The following is an 11,069-nucleotide window of genomic DNA, read 5'->3' on the forward strand; positions in this document are numbered from 1 at the left end:
AGACATGCACATTGAGGGATCGGTGAGAATGATTAATCTTTATAAACAAACAATTATGCGCTGCCCAGCTGATTTTTTTTGTTTTAGTAATAATTTCTATGTCATTATAATATGAAAAACACACAATTTCAACATGAAGTGATTTGTCTTTACAATAATATATATTTTAAAATGTATGTAGAAATTATTATTTTATTGATAAAAAGAAAAAAGATTGCTCTTGGCGGCCCCTGGTGGCCGCGGTAGGTGCCGCACGCATCAACAGTAACATGAGCTGCCATGCAATAAGCAGAGCATCCAAATGTCCAAAGCTCCAGTCAGAAGTTAAGTAAGCAAAACAATGTCTCAAAAATGAACTTATCCTTCAGGGAGGGAAAAATGAAAGAGGAAGAATAGAAAAAAAGCTAAGACAAAGGTTTGTTTCAATGTGCCTTGGTTATGTAATATAATGTAAAAGATTTCTAAAGCTGCTAATAGAAAATTAGCTTGATAGCGACCTGGAACGGTCCAGTTCAACAGCCAAACATTTATGTTAGGGTCTTTGTGTTTGTGTGAAACTGAGTCTTGACTTTAAATGAGTTGATTCTCATGGTTGGCTCTGTATATTTCTGAGGTATTTTTGGCTTCAAAACGAGTTTGATAACATTTAATAACAATAATTAAAGCATCTCAACATTTGACATTGTCTAGCAAAATGTTTTTGCGTCAGACTACATAGCTGCTACATGGATGAGCTGCTCTGTGCTATAGTTGGGATTTGTTGTTTGCTGCTGAGCATAATTATTTTGTGGCTAAAACAAACATTATTTTTACATCAACTTCTAAGTTATGTGAAATTTCTGTTAAAATCATTGGAAGGTACAAAATCAGTCCAGTACCGGTACCGATCTATATTCGCAGGGGAGAAAGACTCACCTGGTATGAATTACATTTTTAGCTATTGGAGTTACACTTAAGAGAAATTTAGTTAATCAAAGAATGTTATGAATATGTGTGTAGGGCTGCAGTTTTCTGGCCAATCCCTGGTTACCGATCTTTAAAAAGCCTGACCTGATCATTTTGATTTTAGCTGATATGAATTTTGTTTTGTCTGAAACGTTGCTAAATATAGCAAGAAAGTCACCGAGTTGGCAACAGTAGGGTGAATATTGTTAACTGTAAATGTGCAGACCTGACCTGGTTGGTCTGTCAGTCAAACCTCACTGTAGAGCAGAAGAGGACAGAGACTGATTTTTAAACCTTTACTGATGAAGATAAGCTGATACTTGCAGCTTCGCATGCAAGTATCAGCAGATCACGATCCCCCAAAATTAAGGAAATTGGCACCCAGAAATCAACTGGTCGATAAATCAGTTGGCCAATGAAAATCCAATATTATACATGTATACAGGGCTTAAAGTAAAAAAAAATCCTGAGCCTGAAACTTATAGTGGTGATAGAAATTAACTATAGCGTTGCTATTCCCACAGTTTAATAAAAAGTGTCTTTGAATAGTGCAAACAATTGCTTCTAACAATACAATTAACAAGCTAAACACTCAAACTTAAATAAGACTTCAGTTCATTTCAACTCAAAACAAAATGTAAAATGTCTGTGCCCTAAAGGTTTGCCCTACAGGCAAAAATCCCTCAACATTAAATAAGAGTCCTTTCAGTCAATGTTTTTGCAAGTAATTTAGAACATGCAAAATTACCAACGAAATCAGTTTCTCAACCTTTTTCGGGCCAGCGCCCCTCAGCCTTTATCCAGGTCCCTCCCGACCCCCACCAAAGAATTTGTAGGCTACTTTACACTATTATTTTATTATTAATATCAATGTCAATATTGTGGATGTTTTGATTTTTATTCTTGTTTTTGTATTAATCATCAAAAATAATTTCCCAGAGAACAAAAAAGCCATGGGAATAGAAATTATTTTCACAGGTGTTTATGAAAAATTTAAGAACAATCAACTTAAAATTTGTAGGCCAACAGCAGCCAATCAGAGTGGAAAAAATATTCTTGTTCTTTGTCATTTTCTAGTTGTTAAATTTTCCACAAAATGATCAGATAAAAGATGTTCAACATGCCAGTTTAAACTTTGAACTATTTACAAACTGACTGAGCTCTGCAACATTAAAACATGGATAGAACTGTAACTACATTAATCATAACTCTTCTTCTCTTCAGTGTTTGTCAGTTTCTGGTGGTGCAGCTCTGTGCTGCCTTCAGGAGAATGGGACATCAAAGTATCATCCATAAAATTTCACCCACATGGCATTTATTGTGCAAACCAGAGCTTTCAGTGGAAAAACTAAAGTTCCTTTTAATACCATACAAATATGAGACAGAAACATGGATTATATCTTTATATAGACCTGTCTATTGATTTATAGATTAATAGTTTTACTGGACAGAAATTACAAAGAACAAATCTGGTTCTTAATCAAATCCTAATGAGTCAAATTGAAAGTGTCATGGAGTCATCAGCCTCATGACATTAACACTGACATGAAAAATAATACTGAAGAAATAAATATATTAAATCTTATTAAAAACATAAATAAGTGATAAGTTATTTACTGTTATGGTCTCTAAGATATATTTATTCTCAGTATTAGATATGGTCTCAACAAACTCATGCCACTTCAACAATATTATTTTACCTTTTATCTGGAAATAGTGTCTGTTTATTCTTGCCATACAATCCTCTGTATTAATTATTGCTCTAAAGGTCTTGCCATACCAGTTTATTTCTCTGTATTTACTTTAGTTTCTTCTTGCATTTTCTTCTTCATTTCTATTTAGTTTCCTTTGATTATTATCCTCTCTTGGTTTATTGCTATGTCCACTTTAGTTTCTTTCCTGTTGCTAGATTTATTTTATCATTTATTGACGCCCGCCATCCGTAATCTTCACTCATCACCTGCTGCGCCGCCTAATCATCATGTTTCACATCATGTGTTGATTTTTCACTGTTCAGCGTCGGATTCTCTGTTTTTATGCCATAATTCACATCTAGTTCGTCGCTCTGTTTTATGTCCCACTTCTCCTGTTTCAGAGTTTTGCGCGATATGCGTGTCTTTTTTATTTTATTTTAACCCCCTAAGGTGCAGGGCGGTTGGGAAACGTATCGATGGGGAAAAGGCAGACTGACATAAACCTTTTAAAACAACGGAAACAATTTCAGTATTCTGATTATCGACATTTAAAAGTGCTGTGGTTCCGTTGTTCTGTCACACCCGTTTCATACCGGACCACTTACAGCACAGGTGTTAACACTATAAAATGAACGCTCTCTATCGTGGTATCACCCATGGAGGGATTTCTTTATTTAAATGGGTTCATTTTTCAGATGGATACACAGTGAGGGTATCGTGATTTTAGTAATTACATGTTTATAAGAGATTTTCTGTTGTCCTTCCATGGAAGCGGGCAGCATCCAGACGGAAATAAAACACTTTTTAATATAAGTTGCTGCTTTGACATGATCACAGAACCGCCTAAACATATGTACAAAAATCCTCAATAAAACATAAAATATTAGAAAATCAGACACCAGACAAAGTGAATCACAGCAACGTCATCAGCCGGTGTAACTCTGACCTGATGCAGTGAAGCTACTAGTAGCAGGAGCGGAACTGCGCCAAGAAGCTACAAACACTGAATAGAAGAAGAAGATCTGCCATCGATACAGTTGCAGCCAAGAATGATTTAATGTTACACAATACAATTTTAGGAAGTTGCTCAAAGTCTAAACTGGTATTATTGTGATTGTAAGGTGTAAAGTTTACCTTCGACCAAACGCCCCCAAAGAAATCCCAGCGCCCCCCTTTTGTAAAAATTTCCGCCAGCTTCCCGTCTTGTCCCCTTTCCTCTAGCCATGCCCAGCACCACCTGTTTTTAATTCCTTTCTCAAGTAAACGTGTTTCTTTACCGGGTGAGACAAACTCCATCTTCTTTCATATCGCATTTGATTTAACCGAACGCATGCACTTCTTTTCTACAAAACGTTTTAGTCATTGGTAAAGAACACAGGAGCTAGAATTCTGATTGGCAGACATCTTTGTCTGTTATCTACAGTTTAGTTGAGGCAGGCCGTTTGGTCCAATGCTCGCTTTGCTTGGAAGTCTGGCCCCCAGACGGAGCTCTTTACCTTAAGTTTCAAACGTCTGACTAAATAAATCCTCCTTATTTTAATTGTAAGTAGTTCTTTAAATGTCCTGTGAGATGATATACTTACCCATGTATCCATAACAACCGGAACTTTCAATGTCCAGCAAGTTATTTTCGCAATTTACCGTCTATTAAACGAGTGCCCCCCTGATTAATGAACTCTTTGCACCTCCGCTTCCGCGTTTGGGGAAAAGCGGCTCGATTGTTTCCGATCTATTGAAAATGGCCTTTTACACTAGGTGCTTGCAGGGCTTGGCCAAGGTTTGTACATCGATCCGAAGCCCCAACAAGTCAGCTGGAGAAAGGTTTTAGATGTATGCCTCGTTATACATTCACTGATATGAAGGTGAGTTTTACTTAAACTTTGTGGCTAACATTAACCTTAGCTTATGCTAGTAGGCAATATTCTCGGACATTGTTCTTGTAAAAATGTGTTATTTAAGTATCTAAACATTCTAACGGACAATGTTTTTCTTATTTTCAAGTATATTATGTGTGTTTGTTGTCGTAAGTGTCACAGACTAACGGGGAGGTTACGGTTCGGGCTTTTTACTTCCGTAGCACGACGAAGCACAACAAGCCTCATATTTAACAGTAGCACAGCTCTGGTGTCAGAGATCTGATTCAGCTGTTCAGGTTCAAAGTTGCTGCTTTTAGAAAAATATGACCGTGTTGCTTCATGTCTCCGTGTTATTTTGTTTTATTACCTTTGCAAGTTTCTTGTGAAGAGCTCAGATAGGACGGTGTTTACAGCAGTATGTTCAGGCGGATCAGTTGCTTGGCTGTCTGGCTCTGGTCTGCTCTCTCGTTCCCATAAACTCTTTCAGGCTGAATATAGAAGTGATTCCTTGGAAATAACTCAGGGAGGCTCCTTTATTTACCATCCATATCCCCAGTAGTTTTAGGCTGATTCGGAGTGAAGTGAAGGCTGCAAACTTTGTGTTGTGCAGCGTTAGCTTTAACTGGTAGTGACAAATATTTACAAGCCACCATCTTCTTAATTCAGGATCGCTTGGAAATTAATGAAAACTTAAAAGCCCATTATATTAGGAAGACAACAATGTTCATAGTATTGCGTTTTTTGCATCTGAAATACGACTTAGTCTTTTCTACCAGTCATGGTAACTCAAAGCGGAAACAAGTGAGCTGCATTAGCTCCTGGAGATGTGACGTCAACGCTGTAGGTGCAAAGAGCCCATTACACTCTCTGCAGCTGCAGCTGTGAAGTTGCCGTATTAACCCGATACTTAGTGGAAAATGCAACGTCTCCCCTTTCAGAAACCGTTGGAATTTTTCAGATGTGTGGCGGAATTACGGTTCTGCAAATTTAAATGTGTCGCCGCCGACACGTTCCGGTCTAGCCCGGAGACTACAGTTTGGTTGAGGAGGACCGTTTGGTCAAAAGCCGGAAATCCGGCCCCTGGCCGGAGCTCTTTAATCCCTGTGTATATAATGTAAACAGCACTGTCAGAGATGCAATAAGTTTATAGCAGGTGTGTGAATGATCTATTGATCAGACTGCTGATTGCAACCGGTCCACGTTGTTAGCAGAACTAGAAGGCCCCAAAACCAAATTTTGCTTAGGGCCCCATGGAGGCTTAGGCCGGCCCTGCGCATCACACTTGTTTTATATTATTTTATTTTATTTTTTAGTATTATTTTTCCAGTTACACAAAGCATTAAACCATATCAAATGCTTTCTCCACTTAATGGAGTTAATGCGCATGGCCAAGGGGAGATCTGAAAAACTCGTCCTATAAACTTGAGAAACCGAAACAGTTTCTGTGGCTCCTATTAAAAACTCAGCAGACATGAAATGGAAGAGTTACTAAAACTACATTAGAAGCATTAAATTAAATCTCCCATTTGTTGCGCATCTCTGCACGCAGTGCAGCGGATTTAACTCATCATGCAGGGCTGGTCCAAGGCTGTATGAGGCCATGAGCAGAATTTGACTTAAGGGCCCCTCTTCTGCTAAAAACATCAGCAAATCTAACAGCTTCTGTGTTAGATTTAGTTAAATCTGGGAGAGGGGAGTGGTTTAATTGGCCAGCCTATAAAGCAATAAGTTATAATTGCAGTTTACTAATTTGTATTTGTGAACAAACATAACTCAAACTCAAAGATTAAACTCACAGCATCAGAATGAAGCTGTAGTAACAAAACAATCTAACGATGAATATTGTTCTTTGAACTTTTATAAAGTAAACTTGCCAGTTCCTTAAAATCTTACATTTAAATGTTAAACAACTTAAAATATTTTAATTTATGTATGCTGAAATCATTAAATCAAATTTAGCAGCATGGATAATCTCAATAAATAAATGTTGCATTTATGTACATGTGGTCTGTGTTAAAATATTAGCATTTATGGGCCCCTGAAGACCTGGGAGGCCTCATGGAACCGCTGACTTAATTTGTATTTAACAGAAGTGCAAATAATTAATGTTCATTTTAATTGAATTTTTTTGATTTATTGTTTTTAAGACTAGTTGTGGGTTTAGACAGCATTTCACTGGCGATGTTTTCCCGTAACATATAATTACCCAGTAATATTTTTACTTTTTCTGTCTACTTAACATCTTTTAATACAAAAACACGGTGGACTGCCTTGGTGCCCCGACCACTGAGCTTAGCAAGTTTTCTGGGGGAAACTCTGGTCATTAGTATCATTTACAAACTTACAGGTAAGAATAGATTATGACAGGAATTTTTTGATGCCTCATGTTATAACAGACATTGAGAAAGTCTAAATACAAACGCTCCTTGACCCAGAGATCTGGAAGAGCGCACATCTCTGTCCCGCCCCTGCAGCCAATGTACCCATCAACAACTGACTCCAAACCAGCCTTGTCTGGCAAGCCTGACTGGAACTACAGCTCTCTGGGATGCAGGGAGCAGTTGGGACCAGGCTGGACATGCTAATGCAAAAATGCTCGCCAGTCCACCTCAGGTCAGCCCAGGTCAACTGTGCAGTGTGACTTTAGTAAGAATATATTACTCAACTCACCTAAGGAAGTAGGGCTTTGCATAGAACTTGAAGTCTGCCCCATCGATGAACAGGTCAAACTCTGACGTTCTGGTGTAAGGCACTCTGATGCAGATGGTTAGATAATCTGGATCCTGACTCAGGTCAAACGCAGGAGTGATCATGATGTAATACCGACCTGCAGCGTGAAGACTATGGAGGACCAAAACTGACATAATAAGAAATAAAAGCATAAATATATATGTAGTTTTTCCTTGTCCTTACACATGCGTTTCTGTCAAGAAATGTATACATTTTCTTTTTCATTTACCCTAAACATGCGTTTTTGTCAAGAAAAGTAGATATTTGTTTTGTCATTTCCTTATACAAGCCCTCCTTTTGTCATTGTCTCCTGCATCATTATGTTATTAAGGAGAGCTGCTTCTATGTCCAGCTCCTCTACTATTGGTCAATAGAGCTTTGGAACCAACGTCACTATTATATATGTCAGACGTTGTGAGGTGCTTAGGTGCAGTCACTCGGTGCCATCTTTACAGGCCACAGATCAAAACAAACTTCATCAAGCTTTATCAAACTTTATTGTGTTACTGACTGCAGTGAAGTTAATTTCAAGTTGGATATTGGATATTCCAATGGCTAATTTCGGCCAGCCGTTCTCCAGCTCCCTCCTCAAGCGCTCAGAGGTTCACTTAGGGACTGTCAACAAATCTCCGAACCAAACACTCCTGTCAAACAAATGTTAATAAATGTCTTGCCTTGTGACCAACTGATACAAAAAAGTGGTAATTCATGAGACACACTACCCTGTATTAAAATGTCAAGTCATATTCAAAATTTTAAATAATTTTAATATTAAGTAATCTAATATTTTCTTCAATAGCTTCCATATTGCGTGCCACATTGACTAGAAATCTGTGTGTAATTGTACTAAACTATATAGATGAGGCACATGCATTTTTATTCCATTTGAACTAATTTTTTATTTTTGTTACCTATTTTTTTTTTTAGTTTAAATTAAGTATTTCTCTTCAACAGCTTCTAGGTCATGTGACCTATTCAGTCAAAATCAGTGTGAAATTGTACTACCAGTCAGTACAGATGAGATACACTCATTTTTCCCATTTTAGATGTTTAAAAAAAATGTTTACGTTATAAAAATATGACTGATGTTTAATAGCTCACGTGTCATGTGACCCACTGACAATCAAATTTAATTTTTATAGCACAATTCAACAGCAAAGCCTTTCAAAGGTCTTTACATCATTAAAAACACAAAGTCATGTAACATAGAATCAACAATAAAAACATTTTACATTAAGGTTTGTAAATTTGTAAATTGATCATGTTTCAAATATAACCCTAAACAGGTGGGTTTTTAGTTGAGATTTAAAGGAAGTCAGTGTTTCAGCTGTTTTACAGTTTTCTGGAAGTTTGTTCTAGATTTGTGGTGTATAGATGGTGAATGCTGCTTCGCCTTGTTTAGTTCTGGTTCTGGGGATGCAGAGCAGACCAGAACCAGAACCAATCAGAAAGTTGGTACAACTACAGCAGATCTTTAATGTATTGTGGTGCTAAGCTGTTCAGTGATTTAAACTAACAACAATATTTTAAAGTCTATTCTCTGAGCTACAGGGAGCCAGTGTAAGAACTTTAAAACTGGTGTTATGTGCTCCATCTTCCTGGTTTTAGTGAGAACACCAGCAGCAACGTCCTGGATCAGCTGCAGCTGGAGGATTGATTTGTTGGACAGACCTGTAAAGACACTGTTGCAGTAATCAATGCGAATAAAGATAAATGCATGGATGAGTTTCTCTAGATCTTGCTGAGACATAAGTCGCCTAATGTTCTTCAGGTGATAGAAGGCCAACTTTGTGACTGTCTTAATGTGGCTCTAAAGGTTCGGGTCAGAGTCCATCACTACTTATAGATCTACAACTCTAGATCTATAACTCAAGATTGTTCCTCTTTAATAACTTCAGTTTTGTTTCTGTTCAGCTGCAGAAAGTTTTGGCACATTTATCTATTTTAAGTATCTATTCAGTGACTGGAGGGGTTCAGAGTCACCTGGTGACATGGTAATGTAGAGCTGTGCATTGACAGGGAATAAAAAGTGTCAAATCGAATAACAATGAGTGTACCTCATCTTTACAGACTGGAAGAACAATTTCACACTGATTTTAACTCAATAGGTCACATGACCTAGAAGCTATTGAAGAGAAATACTAAATTTAAGCTAAAAAAAATAAAAATAGGTAACAAAAATAAAAATTTAGTTCAAATGGAATAAAAATGCATGTGCCTCCATATATACAGTTTAGTACAATTACACACTGATTTCTAGTCAATGTGGCACACAATATGGAAGTTACTGAAGAAAATATATTATTTAATATTAAAATTATTTAAAATATTGAATATGACTTGACATTTTAGTACAGAGTAGTGTATTAAAATGTCTCATGAATTACCACTTTTTTGTATCAGTTGGTCACAAGGCAAGGCATTTATTAACATTTGTTTGACAGGAGTGTTTGGTTCAGAGATTTGTTGACAGTCCCTAAGTGAACCTCTGAGTGCTTGAGAAGAGAGCGAGAGAACGGCTGGCTGAAATTATTGTTCATAAATCCCCAAGCAAGCGGCTCTTAGCTCAAGGAGCTAAGAGCTAACCTTGAGCTAACCTTGAGCTAAGAGCCGCTTGCTTGGCGGATATTGTAATATTAAATATCCAACTCAAAACTAACTTCACTGCAATCGGTAACACAACAAAACCACCGGGATAAAGTTTGTTTTGATCTGTGGACTGTAAAGATGGCACCGATCAACTTATTTATTTTATTTTTTATTTTTTTTGACGCTTGAAAGATCACTTCTGAATTTTTATTCAAAAGGTTTCCATAATATTAAAGCACATTTGATCACTTACAAAAAGAGCTGCTTGATCTAATGTGAAGGTAACAACATGGCTCCTTCTGAACGCAGGTGTTCAAAAACCAGCCTAGACAGAGACTCAACCCTCCAAAGACCCTCTCTGAACCCTCCCCCCGAACCGAAACACGTCAAAAACGCTTAAAAGCAAAACACATTGATACACAAGCACAAACATAATCCAAAACTAAACCATGTAAGAGTAGGTCTGTCACGACAACAAATTTTTCTGGACGATTAATTGTCTCAAGAATTATTGCGATAAACGATAATATTGTTTGAAGACCATTTTAAACTGATGTAATGGTAATGACATAATAATGCAAGCACATCCTGCCAAAAATAAATGCACTTTATTTTCAAAAGAATACTAAAAACTGGAACTGGTAAACAAAATAAACAAAATCAAAAACGAAAATAAAATGGACTCTCAGTCTCCATTATCAAAAAATGCACTTGAATAAAAACTAAACACAACATAAGACCAAAGTGGAAATAAAAACTACATTCAACTAAACGAGTGCAGATTATGAAGTCTGTATACTACATTGCCCTTCAATAATCAATAGATTTAGATGGAGAAGACAGGTATATCCGACTACCTAATGCAACAGTTCACCCCTCCCTTAAGCCCAGTTCACGCTACACAATTGTTTTGCTCCGATTTCCTCCCTTACAACAATCTTCGAAAGTCCAACGGTCGTAACCGATCATCCTGTGTGTTACGACTGATTGGTCCAGTCAGGCCGCTCTGATCAGGCATATTCAACATGTTGGATTGTCTTGGCCCCATTATCGCAGCGTGTGGAGTTTTCCCAGATTGGGAGCGAGATCACAGCCTGTTGAATGTGACAGGTAGCCAATCAGAAAGCGCGGAATCCCCTTCGTGCTTTCTGAGGGGAAATTACGAAGGGGAATCCCAAACAGCAGACACAGCTCAACCCAAAATCCAGCGGACATCGGAGATGATATGTGGAAACATCAATTCAACATTTTGTGA

The 11,069-nt window shown here is 37.5% G+C and overlaps 1 protein-coding gene across 6 annotated transcripts in view; it reads right to left on the reverse strand.

Moving 5' to 3' along the window:
* The window catches only part of shq1 (SHQ1, H/ACA ribonucleoprotein assembly factor), an 83,486-nt gene that overhangs the window by 67,122 nt on the left and 5,295 nt on the right, over positions 1-11,069 (reverse strand). For 2 of the 6 annotated variants that reach the window (XM_016665384.1, XM_016665383.1), the window contains exon 1: positions 7,166-7,516. In XM_016665384.1, the coding sequence (XP_016520870.1) occupies positions 7,166-7,377 (212 nt within the window). In that variant the 5' untranslated portion in view covers positions 7,378-7,516. Of the gene's footprint in view, positions 1-7,165; positions 7,518-11,069 lie in introns of those variants that run through there. The other 4 variants (XM_007540974.2, XM_007540975.2, XM_016665386.1 and 1 more) reach the window with 4 other exon arrangements.

The sequence above is a fragment of the Poecilia formosa genome, unplaced genomic scaffold (genome assembly GCF_000485575.1).
Source record: "Poecilia formosa unplaced genomic scaffold, Poecilia_formosa-5.1.2 Scaffold577, whole genome shotgun sequence".
Classification (NCBI taxonomy): domain Eukaryota; kingdom Metazoa; phylum Chordata; class Actinopteri; order Cyprinodontiformes; family Poeciliidae; genus Poecilia; species Poecilia formosa.